This window comes from Boleophthalmus pectinirostris, unplaced genomic scaffold (genome assembly GCF_026225935.1).
Source record: "Boleophthalmus pectinirostris isolate CB_2022bp ecotype Guang Dong unplaced genomic scaffold, ASM2622593v1 HiC_scaffold_8, whole genome shotgun sequence".
NCBI lineage: Eukaryota > Metazoa > Chordata > Actinopteri > Gobiiformes > Gobiidae > Boleophthalmus > Boleophthalmus pectinirostris.
The window spans coordinates 28,612,771-28,637,238 of NW_026571515.1; the positions used below are offsets into that span (position 1 = coordinate 28,612,771).

The window sequence follows — 24,468 nt, forward strand, 5'->3', positions numbered from 1 at the left end:
TTGAATTTCACTGCTGACCACTGCCAGCAACTGTAAAATGGATATAGGAAATGGCTCTCAGGAATATTACCTCACGATTGGACCACTGTGTTTAAGATTGTTATACTAGACATTAAATTACACAGGCTCATTGTGTTACGTAGAGTCATTGGAGCTACATTTCCATTTAGTGATATTGTGCAGGTCAGTGAGGTAAGGTTAGCGTGGGTCAGCCCTGAAGTGGCTTAGATTTCAATAGGGAGACGGGACCTGTCAGCAGCTGGTTAGTGACGATAATGTAAGGATCATGTTCTGTTTTTAATACAAGGGTCCGTGTTATTGCTATTTTCTGATTTATGTTATAATGTTTCCTCATCAAAAACATACCCGGAGTTGTATTTTGTTTCATTCACACATGTTTTACACAAAAAAACTTTGCAATTTTCAATAGAGTTTTTCTTTTCTCAAACTGAAAACACACTTGTGATATCATGTAGCAATACAGGAAGTGCTCCGCTGTTGTTTTTAAGCTTCACACACGTTCACAAGAATCATGTCGATAGTTTCAGCCTTGGAATTGACAATACCTCTACTAAACAAAAGGTAAAATATCGCTGTTAACCTGAAAACTACGACTACATACCATCAAAAGATAGAACAGAACATTTTGAGCTTTGGCGATGTAGACAGACTAATAATGCAGCGTTACTCAAACATGTGTGAATCAAAAACACCATTCTAGATATGTGTTGGTAGAGGTAACACTATTCTAACATGGCTAAAAGCTCAAGAGAGAATTGTGCATAATATAGGACCTTTAAGGAACATTGACAGGCATGTTGCACGCAATTCAGCTAAATCATGCTGCAGCAGACACTAGTTAGTTAAAGAATACATTGTATGTGTATTGCCAGCGTTCTGAACTTGAAATTAAAAAGTTGCTACCATTCCCAAAAGAGGGACACAATAAGTTGAGACAATATTATTTTAACTTTCCAGACTTCTTCCTTACATTTATTTCTTGTTTAAATTGTAATTAGTTGTGAGTTTTACCTTTTTAAAAGAAAAATTTGCACATAGCAATAGCATAACGCAATCAAAACATGGACAGATGATTATGGTGCAGTCGCAGTTGCAGAAAGGTGTAGAATAATATTTTAGAAGCATTTATAACATGGTCAGTGAGAAATCTAATGCAAACTGACATGCATTATTTTTGCAAACTGAGGATCACCATTTGCCTGATTCATCAGCTGGTTTCACTTTGTGGAAACCGTCTGACCTCGCAGTGTTAGAATTCATTTGCTTGACGGTAGAAGGGTACTTTTTAAATTTAACCAATCGCTGCTATTTGGTTGTTATGTAAGTAATGCGCCACTAACGGGGCTAACTGGTATATTAAGCTTTCCACAAATCCCATAGGAAGAAGGGCAATCTTTCTCCTTGATAAAATTCACCGGCTTTAAATCCTCGATCTCGGGAATTGTTGCCAACACATAATATATCTCTTCACTGGCTGACCGGTGCCCGAACTCGCACTTCGGTGGGGTTTGCAAACCATCTAGTGTATTCCAATTACTGATCTAGTCGCTGGAGAGAAATGAAGGCACTGGGTGGTGCCAGTCTGGCTACATTACCATAGCAATAGGTAAAAAAAAATTACCAGGGACTACCTTCAACTAAAACAGAAAAAAGAAAACTTTGAACATCACAACATGCACAGCCAATATGTTGTCAGATTTAAAAGTGAACTAGTTTGTGGGGCCATGGTAGCAGTAGCTCAGTTGGTAGAGCATTCGCCCACTGATCTGAAGGTTGGTGGTTTGACTCCAGCTCTCAACATAAACATCACAGGTTGAGCGGTCAGATCCACTGACCCACAGGTTGGCTGGTGTGATTCCAGCTCCCACAGATGAATGCTGTTGTGTCCTTGGGCAAGACACTTAACCCACCCTGCCCACAGTGTCTGTGTACACTGGTGTGTGAATGTGTGTGTGAATGGTTCCATGTTGTAAAGCGCTTTGAGCGCTTGAAGATGGAAAAGCGCTATAGACAAATGTGACCTGATACCATGGTATCAGTGGATTAAATAACTCTGAGTAGTGTGTTATATTGTTCTAACTCAAAATACACAAAATACAGTACAAAACCATGATTGGTTCAAAGTCATCGGTTTGAGATTGGATAGTAGAACTATCAGGATCACATTGTACCAACCCAAAGTGGTCACTATCACCACTGCAAACAGCTGCAATAAAACTGTCACGAAAACAAAAAGCTTTATGCCAGATGTGTCGTCCATAAAAGTGAATTAGATAAACATGCTTCTCCGTAATATACTGACTTAATTACACCAGCCTTTTTAGTGCTTAAAGTAATCTTTTTTCATTTACAATCTGCAGTTTTCTGTTACACCATGGAGAAAAGGAGGCAAGCTTTTTCGACACAGCTCACTTTAACAGCAGGCCAATAAGGTTGAGCTAAAGTGCCTGTTTACTATATCACGCTGCCCAAGCTTTTATGTTGGCCACAAATTTGCCCGCTACCTTAATTGCTCCTGGGAAACATTTAGGAGGAAGAAAGTCAAAGCATTTTTGTGAGATACTGCCGCCTACGTCTTTATCTCGTACCATCCTTTTGTTGCGTTGCCAGATAGGAATCCTGACACACGCTGCTGCTCGGTTTAATGGCAACCCTTATCCGAGTGACATCTCATATCCATAACTCTTTATTATGGTCTATTGCAAAGGAAGCCCTCGGATCAAATGGGAGAATAGACTGTACCTCAGGCTCCTAGCAGCGAATGGTCTCTCCGGTAATGTATTTTAATACTCCCAGCTTTTCAGATATACAGGTCATTTTTGATCATTTTAGGTGGTTTAGGGCTGCCTTAGAGGGGGTCTTGAGTGCAGCCAGTTCAAACCCTCTCCCCCCCAAACTCATTATACCCAATCATGTAGTTTAGAAGATAAGATAGGTGCTTTAAGTGTGGACTTACAACTGAAGGCATGTATCAATGGGGCAATTAATTTCTGGGATCTCAAAGTGGTCAGGAAATTACTCCACAGGCCTGGCTGATTGGCAATATTGAATAGATGGAAACTAATTTAATTTGAGTCTTTCTGACCTTCTGTATAAATGCCGCTGAGATTTATTTGGACACAAGTGCACTCTGTCAGTTGTTGCAGCCAGTTAACTGAACTTTGAAGTTTCTCTTTTCATCAAGTTGCTTTTAAATAAGAACACAGTGATTGCGAAACATTGCGGTAACCCTGCATGTATTATTTAAAAGGCATTTTATTAGCTTTTAATGTTTTTTTTTTAGAAATATTGCCATTTCATTACGTGTTTCTGTCTTTGGCAAACCAATAGATAAATAATTATATCTAAAAATTGCACGTGTTGTATGGCCATTTATTGCTCATGTGCTGGGATAATCTACTGTATATATCTGCTATTGGGTCTGGTCAAGCGGTAACGGAGGGAAACAGGGGCAGATTTTTTTACATTCAAATAGCTCTTATTCAGAAACTAGAGGGACTATTGAAATAAGTAAGGTATCAGAATGTAGGAAAGAGTTAACACTCCAACAGGGTAAAGTTAAACCTGTGATATTCTTTCAAGTTGACAAACAATTTTAAAACTCATGTCGGTAATGGAGGGAATGAAATATGCAGCACTTTTTGGGCAATAAATACAAACAGTGATAACTAGCGGTTCTCACTTACATATCCTTAACAAACTGGTTTGAATATTTGCTTCATATAGTTTTCTACCATATGGTACAAAATTAGGTTGAAAAACTTCTTACTTTTTGAGTAATGAGATTTTTATTAAGAAAGGTCATGGTAACGGAGGGAAAAGTAACAGAGGGAAAAGTAACGGAGGGAAAATTGTGCAAGCAAGCAGAAGGTGCATGATTTTGCATAATTTGTCAGCTTTTTTCTTCTGAATACTTTAATATTACTTCAAAATGAAAGGAAACTATTTCTATAAAATATGTCAGTCCTTCCAAGCAAATTTTTTATCATTTTAAATACATTTTTTTTGAAAAATCATGTACTTTCATCAACAGTTCAAAGATCAAATAACACAAGATATGATGAAATACATCAATTTATTTACATGATTTGCAGGTCTTTGAAATTTGGGAAATTATTTTTGTTCCATGTTGCATACATGGTTTGTTTAAAACGTATGTAACTTTATAGCCAAAAATGGTACAGAAAAAAGGTAAACAGTTTCATAAACTAGAGTACATATGCTATCTGTTGAATACATTTTTATATCAGATGCAATAACTTGAATTTTTGGCCTTGCTGTATTCTTCTGCTTGACCGAGCCCTATCACATATTTGTCAAGAACGACATCAGGAAAAGAAAAGAAATGTTTACTGAATATGTCATAGAATTAAGCACATTACTTTTCAAAATGGAGAAATCTTAACAGCCAACAAACCAGACTCTCAGATGGACAAACACATATTCTCAGCGGTACACATTTTTTTCATAGTGCAGTTTTGTCAATTAAGTTTTCAAGATAATTGCTTGGATTTCTAATTTAACTTTGATGAAACGAAATGATTGTTGACCTAACTATGACTAAACTTTTGTCAGCTGAAAAAAGAAAGAAAATTGAGCAAGTGGGGACTAGAAACAAAATCCACTTTCCAATGGAGCCTCAAACTCCACCATATAAAACATCCAAGGACCAGGTTTTTCTTTGTAGTACAAATATAATTATACTAATCATATTTAGAAAACAAATATGTAATTTTAAATGTACATTACAAATACGAATTATACTTTTCTTTCCCCCCAGTTCAGTTATTTTGTAAAAGCAGCTCTTCAAACTGTTTGGAAATAATGTATAAGGGAAGTGAGGTGTTCTTTTGTTTTTCACTTTTTAAGACAGGAAAAAATCTGGTATAGCACCTTTAAACTATAAAGTCGATTAAATTATCATCCGATTTTAGTCCACTAAAATTAGTTAGACCAAACCTGGGCCAAAACAGCATCAAAACTAGTGGTCAAAATTACACTGACCGAAGCACCTTTCTCTGGTCATAAATCCTTCATCAGCTTCGGTCTAACAACTGTCCATGAAAAATGTATGTGCGCTCAGCAGGCTTATTGGCTACTGCTTGTTTGTAATGGTGCGGATAACCAGGCCAAATGAATGATTCTCTGTACAAGCTGCAGACGTGGGCCGGGCTCTGGGGGGTTCCCTGTTAACAGTGTGATATTTTGTGGATTCCCGGTGGGATTTGAGCTCTGCGTCTGGCTCCTCGGAGATCAGACACTTTACAGAAATCTGGTGACAAATGGAGCTAAATACACAAGTGAGGAGGCTTGGCTTCTCCTGGGACCCATGCATTCTGTTGTAATAGTCAAGAGCTTGTATTGATCGTTCATTAACAGGTCAGAATGGTAAATGGTGCAATAAGGAAAACATATTGATGAAGTGAATATATGAGACAATAACGTCAAGTGTCTGAGGATGTTACGATCTTGTAGACAATCTTCTGTCTCTGTGCTTACATTAGTGGTTTAGGGCCCAGAGGGAATACTTCAGACAAAAGTAAGATTGATCATAACAGTCCTTCCCTTTTTAGTGGTTGCAAAAGCATTTAAGTAGTCATTTGTGCCCATATTTAAAGGGCCCATATTCCGCTATTCTCTGATCTATGTTATATTGTTGTTTCCTCATTAAAAACATACTTAGGGTTGTGTTTTTTTTTTGTTTCATTCACACACATTTCACTCACAAACCTTGCATATTTATAGACTGAGTTCTTCTCTCAAATGCAAAATCCTCCTTGTGATTTCATGTGGCAATACAGGAAGTGCTCCACTGTGTTTCAAACTCCATGCACCTTCACTAGCATCATTTGGTTAATTTTAGCCCTGGAAGTTCCACTCTCTAAATGTAAAAGGTAGATGTTAACTTGGAAACTACCGCTTCATGACAGTGGAACAGAGCATTTTGGCCATTCCAGGGTGGAAATTAGTGAAGGTGTATGGAGTTTAAAAAACACAGTAGTGACCTTTAGGAAACTCAGCCTAAATATGCAGGGTTCGTTTGTTAAACGTGTGAAACAAAACACAACTCCAGGTATGTTTTTGGTGTGGAAACGACATTATAGCATAGATCAGAAAATAGTATAATATAGGCTTAGATTATAGCCCTTTAAATTACATTTCTAAATCTGAAAATTGTAATGTTATGGAGGCAAATATAGAAGAGAACCAACTCACGTACCCATCTTGATTTTTTTCCAATACATTTCTATCTATCTGCATATGCAGTTGGTGATTGATTCTTGCTGTGTGGGATGAGTGTCAATACAGCTCTCATTTTAATAAAACCCAGCCAGGGACTTATGATTAAAATAAAAACTACTGTTGTGGTCCTCAACAGTGATACAAAATAATACACTGCGCATTCTTCTCATTGGTGTGAAATAGATTGCAGTGAGCCTGTCTTTAAAGAGATACGATAGATCACCTCCAGTAATTACAAAGATCAAAGTGAAAGGAACAATGAGATATGTTACCGAAGCGACAGCAGCTCGATGGGAGGAGAAAAAACATCAAACATGAACCATCAGTGAGGGTAAATAATTTACATAGGGGAGAATGCATACATCAGGACATGGATTTTCAATGTAATGAGTCCCACTTGATGAAAAATTTACTTAAAGTATTTGTTGATAATGTTCTCAGAGTAGTAATTGTTTCTGTCTCACTGAAGATTTTGGGTTAAATTCTTGATCTGGAAATATCTCTGTGAATATGAGGTCAATTTAAACCAAATAAAAAGTGGTGTAGAGTTTGAGACATGAAGAACTCCGTCATCATCACCCAACCTCTCTACAGTTGCAAATGAGTCTGGTCAAGCGGTAACGGAGGGACACAGGGGCAGATTATTTACATTCAAATAGCTCTTATTCAGAAACTAGAGGGACTATTGAAATAAGTAAGGTATCAGAATGTAGGAAAGAGTTAGCACTCCAAGAGGGTAAAGTTAACCCTGTGATATTCTTTCAAGTTGTTGATACAATTTTTTTTTTAAACTCATGTCGGTAACGGAGGGAATGAAATATGCAGCACTTTTTGGGTAATAAATACAAAGAGTGATAACTAGCTGTTCTCACTTACATATCCTTAACAAACTGGTTTGAATATTTGCTTAATATAGTTTTCTACCATATGGTACAAGATTAGGTTGAAAAACCTCTTACTTTTTGAGTAATGAGATTTTTTATTAAGAAAGATCATGGTAACGGAGGGAAAAGTAACGGAGGGAAAATTGTGCAAGCAAGTAGAAGGAGCATGGTTTTGCATAATTTGTTAGCTTTTTTCTTCTGAATACTTTAATATTACTTCAAAATGAAAGGAAACTATTTCTATAAAATATGTCAGTCCTTCCAAGCAAATTTTTATCATTTTAAATACTTTTTTTTTTTTATCATGTACCTTCATCAACAGTTCAAAGATCGAATAACACAAGATATGATGAAATACATCCATTTATTTACATGATTTGCAGGTCTTTGTAATTTGGGAAATAATTTTTGTTCCGTGTTGCATAGATGGTATGTTTAAAACGTATGTAACTTTAGAACCAAAAATGGTACAGAAAAAAGGTAAACAGTTTCATAAACTAGAGTACATATGCTATCTGTGGAATACATATTTATATCAGATGCATTAACTTGAATTTTTGGCCTTGCTGTATTCTTCTGCTTGACCGGGCCCAAATATGCCTTCTTGATAAGCTTAATAAATGTAGGAGCATTTTCTGGAGCAAGCTGTTTTGTCCCAGTCAGAGCACACGGGAGCGAGGAGGGGAAAGGCGGAGTTTATTCACTCTCACGTCACAAACCAGGAAGGGCTCTGAAAGGCTCTGTTCGCGGTAGTAAGTCTGAAAAAAATCTTGGAAAAGGAGAAAATGGACCAGTTTTCCTCATCTACATGTCATTGTAGTGTTTCGTTATGTTCGGTTAATCAACAGTTACAACCATACTTCAGTTTTCATCATTTCCCCCCTGACACACAACTCCGAGCGCACTGGGTACATGCGATTAGAAGAGATGAGGGCGCCAAATTCAAGATGATTCCAAACAGCACATATGCAGTCTTCATTTTATTGCTGATCACATGTACTTCAGTGGGTTTATCACAGTTGATCGGCGAACCCAGTGTCGGGAACTACACTGAAAGTTGTGTTCACATCTTTCCAAACGTCTTCCTGGTTTCTGACGTAACATGAATACAGCCTATTGTGTCCATGGAAGTATAATAAGATGATTTTATTGTAGATCTATGATTGTATCTGATCAGATGAGCAAAGATTGTCGACAAAACTAAGATAAGTGTCCCATTCAAAATCACGGACATTTTGAGATAATTTAGAAATTTCTCCTGAATGTTTTTTTTGGTCCCAAAAGGAGGACATGTCCAGGAAAAAGAGGATGTCTGGTCACCCTAAAATAAAACCTGAAACAATAAGACAAAATTAGACTGTAAAATACAATCTATTCATTTTACATAGTATATCCTCTGGTAATAACTAACAGCTAAAGTTACACTATCACCATTTCTGTCCATTCAGGCACAGTGTGTCTGAGAATCCTGGAAAGCTGCCTGACACTATTCCAGATACTTGAATCTCTGTCATGGTGCATTTTCATGAACGACAAATAGAAAATAGTAAACAGAGATTGGAGAAATATAAGGAAACAACTGCAACTGCATGACATTCCAGACAGCTGTTACAACAGAAAGTGGACTACGTGGATGGGACTAACATTTCAAACTTGGGACTTGTTGATCATAAAACTTTTACATACACATCTCAGTAACTTGACCTTGCGGCCTCACTTTGCTTTTCCGAACGCTCTACCAGAAAATTTTTATATTTCTTTAACTGTTTAACTGAATCTGTGTATTATTATTCAAGTAAAAGGGTTAAAAGTCAAAGCTTTCCCAGTACAATGCAGTATGAATAGTTTCTGGCTAGGTTATCGAAATATGTTTTGGGCTTCACAATGAACTGTATGAAGGTACTATTTACTTTACTATTGTGTACTTCTATGTAATTCTGTCACTCAATTTGCTTCTGCAGTGTTTAGTTTGTGAAGCTGTCCAAACAAGTTAACCACTGAAATGTTTTCCTCTTTTATCTTTTCTCCTTTACTTTGCTCAAAAGCACAAATAGGGCAGACTGAAATGGTGGCACAGGCTCTTGCAGTAAAGTGCTTTGTGTCTGTCCTGCACTTATTGTATATTCAGTGACCTGTTTACAGCCAGGACTTCTGAGTCTTCTCTTCCAATGACAAATCTGCTCTATGACAATTCTGCGCTTTTCAGCAAAAACAAAAATGGTTTCTTTGGAACTGTATGTGGCCTGCATTTATATTTGAAACCTAGAGACTTCAGTAAGAATATGGTACAATTGGATGTGTGCGCCACAACTTTGGATTTAATAAGTTTGACTGTGGAGTGAGATTATATTTAGTTTTGGTTAGAATTCACCTATTCACCTATTAATAATCAAAACTGGCATTGCATACTTGCTTGTCTCCATGGAGATTCCATATTTCCTTGCCTGGAATGTTCAATGTTGTTCAATTACGAGTGTGTTATAGCTCAAAAATACCTTAAAAGCATGAATTCTTAGTATACTTAGTGTGTAGGCTTTCTTCTCCATAGATCTGACCAGTAACCTGTCTCCATTGTGATTACCAAGTATATTTTTAAATGCGGGATAACCAAAGCAAACCAGTAATATCTCCATGGAGACAAGCAGGTGACAGATCCTTCAGCAGAGAAGTTACACAGTGTACCTTTAACAATCGGTATCAGCCATGAAAAAACTCATATCGGTTGGTCTCTAGTTATCTCTTAATGTTATCTACTTCATTAAATTAAAAGTTAAATTGGTGAATAAAATACTTTAATACATAACAATAAAATCTCGTGTGTACTTTTGAGAGTAATGACATTGAGAAAATACATCCATATCCTTGTCATTCTCTAATTTTGCACTCCTCCAAGGACCCTCGAAGAGCAGCGATGTTAGAATACCACATACTTGTAAAGGCCAATGTTAAGGCTAAAAATAATTCATGACAGTCACAAGAAGTGAACGATTAAACCTGGCCTTAGCCTATAAGATTTCGTCAAATTAATTACTCCTCTCCCACTTGTAATTTACTAACGCCTCCAAAGTATACGCCCCATTGTTTTAACAAATTGAAAGCTACCCCTTTATTTGATTCAGTAACGCCCTTGTCTGGTATCCTGATGACTTCACTGTCTCGGTCGAATGAAAAGTGTCACGATTGACTGATACTGCTATAAAAGTATGTGCAGACTCCCAAGTGTAATCTATTGAATTGCCTTTTCCCTTATTAAAAACAGTCTGAAGAATTACATTGACATTCACAAGTTACTCGCTTTAATTAAATCCAGTGAATAGTCTGGTTGTTTATATAGTGTATCACTGGATTCAAGTTTTGTTCTTTTTGTAATACTCCCTCACATATTCGGACAATTCCTTAAAAATGAATCATGACTTATTACAATTTTAATGCAGTATTTTTTATCTTTGAAGTCCTAAGAAATCGAACTATAGCCCGGCCCTGTCCTTGTCACTCCAAAGCACCATGAACCAATTAAAAGTTGCACTCATAAACTCGGGGCTATACTTGAAATGCTGGAGGACATTAGACTAGCTCATTAAGAATAGATTCCAATGCACTTTGAGTATATGAACTGACAGCTCAAACCAGTGCTTCATTTTCAGCCCCACTGCCCTGTCAGCTGCTTTAATGTGGCTGTACATATCCGTCTTGTCTGTTTCAGGGTCACTGTGTTGGAGACTGGGAGCCTGCGAATCGCCAATGTCACCAAGATGGACGCTGGGCTGTACACGTGTGTGGCCAGGAACCAGTTTGGGGTGGCAAGCAGTGCTGGGAGTCTATTGGTGAAAGGTGAGTTGTACCAATTTGTCATAGGACTACTTCTTGGGTGTGGTAATACATACCCATGTCCATATATCTTTTGGTTACAACATTCAATATTTAGAAACTATTAGACTGTCATTGCCCATATGTCATAAAAAACATTGTACACTGTAAGACAATAAGTTAGAACAATCATATATTGGTCTAAAATATTTTTGTCTTTCTTACACACATTTATACAGTGGTAGAACTTTTAATGTTATTACAAATGGAACGGCATACAATTTCAAATTATTTGGGATTTAGAAAAAGAGTTAGTCTTAGCAGAGGCCCTTGTGAGTAGATGAAATGACATTTGTGGCGCAAGTTGGCATAGAGAATCACAAGAATCAAGAAAAAATGAACAAAAATATCAAAATCTCTTTATATTTGACCCTTTTATTTATTAAATTATTTTTAAAGTCCTGCTTTGTTCTTGCTTCTGACAGGAGTGTATGTATTTTAAAAGAGCCCAGCAGATCTACAATTGGACCCATGTAACTGTTCCTGTCCAAGTCACATGGTTCAGTAATTGTGTCGATGTCCTTGAGTTGTTTGTCACCAAGCTTTATAATTAAGTAAGACCCTTCTTTATAGCTGTCAAAGTAATGATATAGAGGCAGCCAGCCCCAGCCAACCACTGCTGAATTTAAACAATGTGCTGACCCTGAGTACACAGTGTAGGAGCACAATAAGGTAATACTGCTCCCCATAGCCTTTACCTGACACATACACACCAATTAGTTGATTGGCAGTGGCTCCAGGAAACAGGGCTCCAGGCTCTTTGCATTTTGGCACCTCCATGTTTAATTCATTATTTCCTTTTTTTCCTGTGGCGTCTAATAGCCCCGCTCAGATTGCTTAAGATTTCAATCCACTGATATCACACACTTGTGCAGCACAATGCATTTCCTTGGTCCTTCTAAACAGCAGAGTCAACAACAGGCCTCTATTAGAATGCCTTTTGGTGATTCGTCTTTGTGAGATTTTTGAATTGCAAATGGGCTCGCACTGAAACCTGTTTTTGTTTTGCTTCACCTTCACAGACTCTACACAGGGGCAAATAGAGCCTTTATACTGTGTATGTGCAGTTTAGTCGACATGTTTGTAAGGGCAGCTGGGAGAAAGAAAACATATAGAATAATGTATTCAAATCCTCAACTCTGCCTCAGCACAATGACTTTATTATGTAAAATAGCACAGCTTTAAACTGTGGCAGGATGATGCCACTCTACAGTCATTTGCTCCACTTCAATTGTGCTGACAGAGGTGGACTTAAAACACATCATAAAACTCAAGTAGAAGAACTACAAACTTCTTCTTCAGTATACCTGTTACTGTACGATGTAGAGGCTGAACGGTCAAACATAATTTGTCTTGTTTATGATTTTAACAAAAGTTAACTTAAACTCATTCTTGCATGCTAGTAGTTCTTCTTGAAGTAGTTTCCATTTTTCTGTAAATGAAAAAGGAATCAAAACTGAAATAAACATGTTACCCTTGGACATGAATCCCCAAATAGCAGGGCTGTTGATTAAAGAAGAAATTCTTGGTCAACTAAAGATGTCATCTAATGTCATGCCGATCGATTAACCAAGGGGGCATGACAACAGCTCTTAAAACTACTTATCTCTAGGCAGTGGACAAAACTGCTCTCACAAGACTACACTTGCACAGTAGGTCATGCAGAAACAAGTATTTATGCAGAAAAATGGACAAGGAAACAATTTAAATCATGTGTTTAATAAATACCAAAAAATACAAAATTCTGCTTCAGCCAACTCACTCACCCAATAGCTTCTCCTTTCTGCTGTTGTCCCATATAAAAGCATCTAATTGAAATACAATTATTAGTACACTAATACAAGTTTTGGTCAACTAAGACACCATCAAACGATTAATCAACAAAACAACTACAGCTCTACAGCCCTACCCACTGGTTTGTTTTTTAACATTGATTTACTATTCTTAAAATGGCAGTCAGAGACCAATAGAAACATGCTTTTGCCTCATATGACCTCCATTTCACATTTTTCAGCCTGTGATATTCTGAACATGACATCTGTATATGTTACAACATTAGTGCTTACAGCAAAGAAACCTAAACTTGCATCAGTTCACACCGACTAATAGTGAGCGTGACTGGATGTTAAATTTCTCTTCTTTCCTACAGGCAGAGCTGACCTGAGGCGCCCATGTTTATGTACCAGTGGCTGTGATCATTTGTAGTCTCAGCAGCAGTCTCCCAGCATGGCTCTTTCTGGTCATTCACTTTGTAACATAGTCTGCATGTGTACAGTAAACCAGCTTTCTGCTTGTTTAACAGTGCACTGCTGTCCCATAGGGTCCCACAGTATGAGACTCCCTGTTCAGAGCTGCCGCAGGAAACAAGGGAGCCAATTTGTGATTTTTCTTGCAGACATAACGGGAGGCAGCGTGACAGGGTTGCTTTTACAGTCACAAACTTTTTGCCCTTCGTCTTGTTTTGCATCTGATGCCAAAGTTTTCCTGAACATCACCTGACCAGTCCCTCCAGTAAGGGGCAGAAAGGAAAAATAATTGTGTTTGTTGTGACAATAGTGAACATAGAGAGATATAGTCTGCAATACTGGCTTGTCTATTCACCTGATCAGATTCTGCACAGTCCAACCAAAAGTCTGAAAGTAGTGCTACCATTTTCAGGGGTGTAGCACAAAAATCTGGACCTAGGGTATCTTAATAGGCCTGCACTACTGCTACTATAACTACTATTATCATTATCATTATAACTATTATCAGCCCCAATACACTTTAAACGTTAATGTTCTGGTTGAGATATAAATATTGCTCAAATTGTGAATGGATTGTTAAATTTACCACAAAATTGCAGAAATATCACTTTATAACATTGATTGGGAGAGTACACTGCCTATCTCTGATTTTTATACTTTTTAAAATAATTGATTGTTTAATTTCCTAGCGAGCCAGAGTGTTGGAGACGTGTGGAGACATTTTTTTAAATATTCCATCCAGTTTGCAGAGTTTGCTGGTGCTAGGCTAGTGCATGTCAATGGCCATAGTTAGCCTGCCATTAAATACAGTCTCACCCACTCCACAAAACACCCAAAGCAAATCTATTATAACACCAGACTATTGAGGTGAATGTCTGTGTTGATAGAATAATTTCACAAATAAAACTAACCTTGCATTGCATGAATCGTCAGATGTTAAGGGACTATTTTCTCAGCAGAGACGAAATACTTTGCCGGTAAGATAGGTGCTGGTGATATCAGTCCTCCACTGTCGAGCTTTCCTTCAAATGCAAGGTTGGTTTTACTTCTAAAATTATTCTATTGACACAGACATTTACATCAACAGTCTGGCGTTATAATTGTTTTGACTCAGGTGCTTTGTGGAGTGGGTAAGACTGTTTTGAGTGGCAGGTTAACTATGGCCATTGACATGCACTAGCCTAGCACCAGTGACCTCTGCAAATACAAGGACTGGATGGAATATCTAAAAAAGTGTCTCCAACACCCTGGCTCACTAGGAAATTAGGTCCTATGTCCAAAATTCCGGACTGTCCCTTTAATCTGCATATCTCTAAAACAACAACAACTACTACTACTACTCCAACTATCACTGCTACTTTTACCCATAGTTCTACTTACTCATGCCAGCTACTACTAGTACTGCTTCTACTTCTGAATTTTTCCAAGGCAAAAAGTAAAATATATTAAAATAGAAAACTATTTTACTGCTTCCCACCCCTGCTGTTAGTCCCTTTTTTACAGTAAGTATTATTTCTACTGTCCCATCCTATAGTCTATTCCTCCATCCACACTACTATATTCTGTGCACTGTGTTGAGTAGGATGCCCAGCAGAGACAGACCAGAGATTATGCTGATGTGCTCCATGCCGTGCAGTGAAATAGGATGTTTTTTTTCTTTGTCTGAGCAAAATTATAGACTCAGCCCTGACCTGATGAAATGGCTTCGCTTTCCCTTTTGTTTGTTTGTTATTTCTTTCCTGCAGTACTTTAGTGATATATATATATATATAATACAAATCTGGCCAACTCAAAGGGAGAAGGCAATATAAGCTCACTGACAGCCGTAGAAGTAATTTGTCTTGAGACGCATTATTAATGTTGGTAGAAAATCCCGCAACAGGATTCTGCCCAGCCTATTTTGTTCATGTCAATAAATTTCTGCAATGTTCAAAGCAGTGAAAAAGCATTATTCACACATGAGCCACTTCAGCTTCCATTTTAATTTGTTTTTTTGTGTTTGTTTCTGCTCTCTCTCCGCAGAGCCGACCAGTATCACAAGCCCGGCGGGTCATCTGGATGTGACCGTGGGAGAGAGTATAGTCCTGCCCTGTCAGGTTTCCCATGATCCAACACTGGAGCTCAAGTTCACCTGGTTCTTCAATGAACAGCTCATCCACTTTGGCAGTCACGGGGCCTATTTTGAAAAAGTTGGTGGGGTAAGTGCATCTTTGTTTGCAAATATAATACATGTAATTATCAATGTAACACTCCGTACTCTATATCTCAATGTATGTTTGTGATCGACAGTCAAATTTTTTTCTTGTAAAGGCCCTCTATTACATTGTTTCCCAAAGACTGGGTCCCAACCCTCAGGTGGGTCGCAAGAGTTTTTTTTGAGTTGCCTTGTCACAATCCGCATGTAGGTCTGCAATATACAGTTCTGACACATGAGAGAGCTAGTGACTATTTTGTTCCAACATCACTGGTTCAATTGAATGTTGAAAAGAAAAAGAAATGGGCATTTACATTTAATGCCCAAACAGGCAACATAAAGATTTCTTTTATTGCTGGTTCAATTTCTGTTATTAATTGTTTAAATTGAGTTCAAGACAGACACAATCACTCAGTCAACAATAAAATGTCTCATTAATGTTCAATATTGGTCAAATCCACATTTATGAATATTGTGTATTGACTGAAGGTTTGTGACTTTTAAAGTATGGGTCTCCAGAAAAAAAGTTTGGGAAACACTGCTCTATTAAGCAAAATCGACTCTTGTGAGCAGCAATATGACTAATGTTGCTGCTCACAAAAATATCTGGATTTGGGTTTTGAGTAAGCCTTTATTACTTGTTTCTATTTCCAAAACTCAAAATTCTCTGTTCCATCTTGTGATGTCATGAAGCAATAGTTTAACTGAACAGCTACCTTTTACCTTTTTTTTCCTTTGAGATCGGCAATTCCAAGGTTGAAATCATCCAAATGATTCTAGTGAATGTGTATGGACTTTAAAAACACAGTGGAGTACTTGCAGAACTCTTAATCTGCTGGGTTTGTGTTTTAAACATGTGTGAATGAGACAAAACAAAACTCCACGTATGTTTTGATGCGGGAACAACAACATTAAATAGATTAGATTAGAAAATAGTGTAATATAGACCCTTTAAAGGTGAATTATGCGACTTTTCTGCTTCTCTTCTTCCCTCTATGGCAAAGATATTGCTTTGCATGGAATTAAAGGCAAAGTAGAAACATCTCCAAGGAGATGAGCAGGTGGTAGACCCTCCACAGCATAACTATAGTATGCCCCTTAGTGTTACATTCTAACTGTTCTTTTCATTCTAAATAAAATAACGAACTATAATACAGCCAAAATTATGGTGATCAGTGAGAAATGCGGAGTAGAATAGCTCAAGGGAGAGGAGAAAGGCCACAATGCAAATGTACAAAATTGAACCATTAGCTGCAGTTTTTGGCCTCACTACTCTGAGCACAAACCACTTTCTGAAATGTGTGAAAAATAAACTCCTCCTGTGACCTCTGAGATAGTTGTTGTTCTCGTGGGCTGTCTCGCGGTTCTCTATGTCCCTTTCCCAAAAAGTAGGAAATAAAGTTCGCAAACTCGCTAATATCCATCTGACCTACTATTGGTGCCAGTAATGGTTTATGCTTTAGGCACTTTCGGGCTTATTAAATGCAATACAAACAAAATGTAATTCCAAAGTTTGAAAATACATGTCCTACTTTTCAGATAAATGTAAAGGTCCTATATTACTCAAAATGACCTCTTGTGAGCTATACGTCATGTTAGAGTGTTGTTACCTGATCAAAAACATTCCTGAAGTTGTGTTTTGTTTCATTCACACATGTTTGAGTGACCATTTATGATTGGTCTGTTTACATCTCCAAAGCTCAAAATGCTCTGTTCCATTTGTGATGTCATGTAGTGGTTGTGTTCATGTTCGCAGCTACCTTTTAACTTTTGTTTAGCAGAGAGGGGCAAATCCAGAGATGAAATCATCTAAATGCTTCAAGTGAAGGTGTATGGAGTTTAAAAACACAGTGGAGCACTTCCTGTTTTAGCACATGACATCACAAGGTGGAACAGAGAGAAAAAACTGTAAATATACAGGTTTGTGTGTTAAACGTGTGAATGAAACAAAACACAACTCCAGATATGTTTTGTGATGAGGAAACCACATCAGACCACAACAAATCAGAAAATAGCATAATATACACAGCAAAAACTGGAGGGTTAAAATTACAGGGTGAAATGTTTCAAAGTTGTTTTTAACACAAAATGGGTTATTTTAACTATTTCAAAGTTAAATGGGGGTTCCAGTTGGGGTTATTTCCCAGAATTAATATGGTTGAAGTAAATTCAACTTTGGTTTGTGTTAATTTGGCACCTCCCACCCATCACTTTAAACTCCTGTGAGAGTAGACCAGTTTGAACCAGTTTTGTATATAATTTCATTTTAAATTATCTGAAATAAAGTCTAAGGATAAAACATCTCTGTGTATTGTTTAGCTAAATCAGGATAACTCTAGAAAGTGTTATCCATTTCCTCTCAAAACGTTAATATAACTCTTGAGTTCAGGGTTAAAGAGGAATTTTGGTCCAGTGTTACTGAATTAACATTTCCAGAAATGTTAAATTAACTCTAGAACAGATTGGATTCATATAAACCCTGAGAAAATGTTAAAAATTGATTCTGTGAGAGTAATTTTTAACTCTCCCTTTTTTGCTATGTAGGCCCTTTAAAATAAATAGAATATTATTTATTTGAGTTGTCAATGAATGTAATAATGATGCACGTGCTTTTAGATAGTAACACAGTTCTGTTACCTGTTCATGGGTTAACCATTCATAAGATGTAATATTTTGTTTTGCATTGTTAATTCCTACAGCAACAGACTGAACTTTTCATTACTCTGAATCCCTAGTGTAATTAGAGCTAGGTACTGTTAAATGATACGCCTGTTCCATCGTTTAAAATAGCAGATTATAAAAGTAATTCAAAGTCAAACAGCAACAAAACAAAAACATTAGCAGAACGAACTGCATCCTATAATCAAAAGCTCAAACTGTAATATAAATTGAAATCACACTCATTGTTAACCTAATACTTTATATTTGATTGGAATAGATTAAATTAGATTTTCTCATGTCCGATCTGGCGGTGCTCGTCAACATGCGTCACTTACATCTCTATAAGTATGAAAATGTAGATTTCTTTGTTTCTGGCCTGCATTCATTATTGTACACATGCATATAAAGTGTGCCGCGGGAATGAGACAGAATACTAAGTTGATTATTAACACATTCTCATTATGGATGGATGTCAGATGAATCTTTTAAAGTGCGTGAGATAACACTTGTTCACGCTGAATCATACATATTGGATTTGTCTTGGAGGGCTTTATATTCAGTTATTAGCACCTCCTTCTTTCACTACAGAGGAATTCATTATTCAGAGCTCAGCCATGCATCGCAATTGATCATCTAGCACTAAATACGTTTCTCTTTTAATTAGCAAAAGCAATTATGAGGTCTCGCTTCTCACTACCTCGTGTTGATGTGGCATTTGGTGAGATTGGAGGGAGGAGGCGGGCTGTGTGATTGTTCTCAGCGCAGGGTTGATCCAGATACTTGACTCCTCCACATGAAGAGTGAAAGATCCTGATAAACTAACCACGGATCAGCCTCACTGCTTAACTTTTCTCCAGCTCTCTCCAAACACCACACCAGACTGACATTTTACAGACTATTGCACCAGTAAGTTTCATTTACCTGACCAGTCAGAATCACATGCTTTACAAACTTTACAAAGACAAGTGGATCTGGAGCTATATCCTTGTATCCTGTTTCTCTGATTTCAGAGGGTGTGATTGACAGAGAGATGCATGTTCAGTTCACGTCAAAAACGTCCAATACTGTCCAATACTGTGCCTACTCTGTGCTGCACTTTGGAGACTTTTTGTTGGTAAAAAGTTCTATACAAATAAAGTTGGATTGGACTGGAAAACAAACACGGCTGCTTACTAGGGATGTAACAATAACCAAAATATCATGATATCATATCGTCAAAGTTCTCACAATAATATTGTGGAGCATCATAATATATCGAATTACAGTCTTTTTGCTTAAATTAAAAGTTACGGTACAGCAATAGTTAAAAGACCATGATTCTTTGCCCCATTTCACTGCAGACTACAACAAGAAATAACAGTTTTACACACTTTTAAGTCTTTGTTCTTTGGATTAAGTCTTGTCATAGCATATTAACAGTAATAATAATATATCGTAATATCGTACAGTGAGATGTATATCGTGAAAATATCATACCAAGAGATTTGAATATTGTTACATCCCTAATCGTGAGTCTCCCCACCATATCATGAGCTTTCCCACGATATCACAATAAATATCATACATTGAGGTTCATACTGTGACGATATCGTATCGTGAGACTTGGATATCGTTGCACCCCTACTGCTTACACATCATTACATATCAACGTAAACGACAGAATCAACAATCAAAGACCCAAACATATTTATCTCAGGTAAAAGAAGTTGTACAGCTGAACAGAATGGGGTCTGGCTGGTCCGGCAAACGTTTCATATAGTTACAATGAAAGGAAAAGAAGTGATCATTGTTGTTGTTACAGTAGGAATACTAGCAGTATATATATACTGTACTATGAAACTTTACCGGTGTAGAGTAAATCACCTGCTTGACTCCATGGAGATTTTACTGCTTCCCATAGAACGCTATCTATCTCCATGGAAACAAGCTGTTAAAGGCAGTTAAAGATCAGGTCTATGGAGAGGCTATTCTATTCACAGTAAGAATACATGTGTTTCAAAGTATTTTTCGAGCATTAAAACACTTGTATTAATTAATAAATGCAACATAGATTTTTATGCCATATTGTGGAACATTCTTTGCAAAGCATCTTCTTGGAGACGAGCATTTTTCTACATACTTTCATGGAAGGATTAGTTATTTAGCAACCCAACCATTTTTTTTATGTAATAACCCCCAACATTCACATTAAACAACTCTTTGTGTGAAAGTCTTATGCTCTGATGGTTTTTCTTTTAGTGGTTATTGAAAATGGTCAAAAGGCCCTAAACTAATTTGAAGTGTTCTCCCTTGGCTGCCCGACATACTCAACTGATTACTCAGATGAGACCAAGAACACTGGCATTTAAAATTCAAAAACAGATTTTATTCAGCTCCCGTTTATTATTTTATTCATGCAACTCCATGAATATTCTTTAACTCAGACCTGGGCTTACCTTCAGTTTTTCTGGCTTCTCTATGCTATCCTCCTTGATAGATATGACTGAGTACTGACAAAAGGCACCAGACCAATCCCCAAAAAGCGAAGGTACTTTCTTTTAGTTACTACTTCCACTAAACTGCTGGATGGGTCGCCACAAATTGATGATGCAACAGTTATTCTTTAAAGTAAATTTCATTAGAGATAATTATTCGTATAGACATTTGTGCCGAACAAGAATAGTTCAAGTATCAATACCAGAAAACAATAAAAATAAAATAAAGTTACCCAGCACTTGTTAAATATCCATAATGGACTATATGTTTCTTATTTGTTTATATACATTTAGTCATTTATCCACTCTTAAAATCTGGTAAATGATTTGAAGTTTAGACACATCCAAATGCGGTAATGTAGTGCTGGAAGAAGTGACCCCAAGCTCTTTGTGAAAAACTTCTAAACCAGTTTTACTTGCAGAACAATTTACTGCATGTTATCGGCTGCTCCTGATGCTTAAAGAAAGGGTCAAATTCAAAGGACAAATTTCTGTTTGGGGACAATAAAGTACACCTTAACCTTAAATTACTGCACTCTCAATAGGGGACCAACAATAACAGCAAAAAATGTGTTTAGAACAAACCTCTCGCAACAACTCCCAAATGAGACCTGAATGTAATGGGATATAAATTACATTGAAAATAACTCTTCACAGTGGCCCGATGAAATATATATGTTTATACAAAGAGGATAAAACAAGAGCTCCCGGTGCACTGTTTCGGAGATTAGTTGTATTGAGGAGAGTAGTGCCTGGGGCTACATCATTAATAAATACCTTATATACTGCATTGTACTAAACTAAGTGCTCTCCTGTGCTGCCATCACAGAATCAGACAGGAAACTGTAAATCGAGGAAATGAGCCATAAGATGTAGAATAGTGGCGCTCATTAACCCAACTACAGAGAAAACTTTTCTGTGATGTCTACATCCATTTGAAAAGAGGTAATGAGAGAGTAATAAGTTACACTGGCTATATTTGCACAACAAAATTTAATGAATATCTAATTTCTGGAGTTTTAAGTTTATTTCAGTAACAGGCATACTGCAACACCTAATGTGAGTAGAGGGACTAGGATCAGAAAGAAATCAGGTTTCTGGCATCAGACTTTGCTGTTAACTTAATAACTTATAATTCTAAAAATCAGACACTAATTAGGTTTTGAGTGTGCATGTAACTGCAACCACTGTGTGATGTGTCATTGCAATTTGTCCTTGATTACCTGCAAGTTATATAATTGTAATTAGTGGGGGACTGTTACTCACACATCATGACATTACTCACTAAGTAAAGGTAATGGGACAGTAGAAAGAATATGTTTTCATTTAAATTGTAACAGATGAATTTTCATGAAAAGGCCTCATTTTATATTTAAATAGGCGGAAAATGTGATTGCATGATTAAAATGCAGTTTCTACCATAGCAGCAGAACAATCAGCCACCTCACCGTCTTCATCTTTCTTGTTTTCTGGTCTTAAATGACCACAAGTACATCTCTCCTTTACAGAATGATTACAGTTTTGTTTATTTTTCTCCTCTTCACCACCTCAAAAGTAGAATGTGATTTTATTTTTCATTGCATCACTGACCAACCTGACAGTGTCTAAGCAGCAAAATCATTCAAGTAACTAACTATAGTATGTTCCTTCTTTCTTTATCACTGTTTAAAGTTCCACAAATTTGACTATTGTGAGCTTTTAGCCATGTTATATTGTTGTTAGTCCTCAAAAACATACCTGGACTTGTGTTTTGTTTCATTCACACATGTTTGAGTAACCTTTTATTATTAGTCTGTTTACATCTGCAAAGCTCAAAATACTCTTTTCCACTTTGTGACATTATGAAGCTGTAGTTTTCAATTTAACAGCTCCTTTTACCTTTTGATCAATAGAGATTGGCAATTGCAGGGTGTGTGGAGTTTAAAAACAAAGTGGATCACTTTGTTTTACCACATGACATCACAAAGTGGAACAGAGTGTTTGAGTTTGAGAGAAGAACTGTGTTAAACATGTGTCAATGAAACAAAACACAACTCCAGGTATGTTTTTGATGAGGATATGATGAGGATTATAAGATAGATCAGAAAATAGCCTAATATGGGCCCTTTAAGTGGATGCACTGTTGTAGTTGACCTAATGTGACTCCATAAGTAACTTAACAACTCATGTAATAGAATAAGCTGAGTTTGATGTTCTATAGTGATACGCCACGTGGCCTGTACTTACTATATTCTGCTATCTCACAGGATTTCTTTACCAGAGCTGCGGGCAGGGCTTTGTAAAATGTGACCCGCTCCTTTCACAGTAATATTATTTTAATGATGGCACTGCATTTGGGAGAGTGGATGACTGGAAGCGACTGAATTTATCTGCGTAAAATGTCCCTGATTATAGACCAAAGTAATTATCAAGTGCCATCCTGTCTCGCCGGCTTCAACTTTAACAACTAAGATGAAAGCTAATAATATATTTTGCAATGAATGATCTTCTGTAGAGTTAATGAAATACAGTTGAATAGAGCGGCGACAAAAGCAGCTCTTGTAAAAATTAATGTAGAAAAATAGCACCTTAACGTTTTCTGTGTCCATAGACATGTAGGTTTGTGTTTTTGAATTGTGAATGAGAATCACGGCAACTCTGTATTTGAAGGTTGAGAATTTGTCTTTTGTTGTTTTGTTTTTTACAGCGCTCCGCCGGTGACATTATGATCAGGAACATCCAGCTGAGGCATGCTGGGAAATACACGTGCGCCGTTCAAACCAAAGTGGACAGTGTTTCCATTGCTACTGATGTGGTCGTCAGAGGTAAGAGCTAAAATGATCTCATCAGTATAATATGCAATTAAATAAACAGCAATTTTGCAGTGTAAAGCCCATTTTACCTTGAGAAAGCTTAATACCGTCTGATCACATTAGATAAGCCTGCTTTGTATTTGGATGGGAGACCACTGGGCCTATCAGGTGCCACAGTGAGGCAGCAGTAGTGCAAACTGTGACTGTTGTTGTATTCTTTGGCAAGACACTTTACCCACATTGCCTAGTCTGAATGTGGTGTGTGCCTGAGTGTTGGCAGTGGTCAGAGGGGCCATTTGAGCAGATTGGCATTGCTCGCTTCCATCAGTCTACCCCAGGGCATCTGTGGCTACAGTGTCTTACCATCACCAAACACTATAAACCCAAATAAGTTACCTGAACTCATAAAAAATTAGGCAATCAATTACCTCAATTATTTTAAGTTGATGAACTTAAAAGTCACAATCTTCCAGAACTACTTTTTGATTACAGCTTAATTAAAAGTTAAATTAAACCAATTATTTTCATTTATTATGACTTAAATTTGGAAGTTTTCAAACCCCTGGAATAAGTTTACTTTTTTGGTGAACCGCTTTGAAATTGTATTGTAGTTCAGCATGTACTATACAAATTAAGTTTATTTTTAAATCATCCCTATTTGAAACAATAGAAATGACAGGACTTTATCATTCTCATCTTTTAGTTACTTCAATCTACTAAAATGTACTTCATCTATGCTTTTAAGTTACACTCACTTATACCAACAATTTCCTTTAATCAAAAGACATTAGTTAACATTACTCAAAAAGAAGAACATGTTACAGCAACTTGACATAATTAAGTTAGTAGGACTATTTCTAAAACTTTAACTATACGCAACTTAATCTATATAATTATTTTGAACGTTCGGGTTTAGACTGAATATGGAGTGAATGAGTAACGCAGTGTAAAGCCTCTGAGTGTCTTCAAAGGTGCTATATAATCCAATGCATTATTCTACTTTTATTAAAGGCAGCAACACATCTGACACAGCAACAGCAAGCTGAAGAACTGAAAATTTGATAAGATAAATATAAACTTCAGGTC

The 24,468-nt window shown here is 36.9% G+C and overlaps 1 protein-coding gene across 1 annotated transcript in view; it reads left to right on the forward strand.

The window, feature by feature from the left end:
- Window positions 1-24,468, forward strand: part of cntn3a.1 (contactin 3a, tandem duplicate 1) — a 142,264-nt gene that overhangs the window by 98,441 nt on the left and 19,355 nt on the right. Inside the window, exons 12-14 of the mRNA XM_020930146.2 lie at window positions 10,852-10,979; window positions 15,284-15,459; window positions 23,277-23,394. Of these exons, the coding sequence (XP_020785805.2) occupies window positions 10,852-10,979; window positions 15,284-15,459; window positions 23,277-23,394 (422 nt within the window). The remainder of the gene's footprint in view (window positions 1-10,851; window positions 10,980-15,283; window positions 15,460-23,276; window positions 23,395-24,468) is intronic.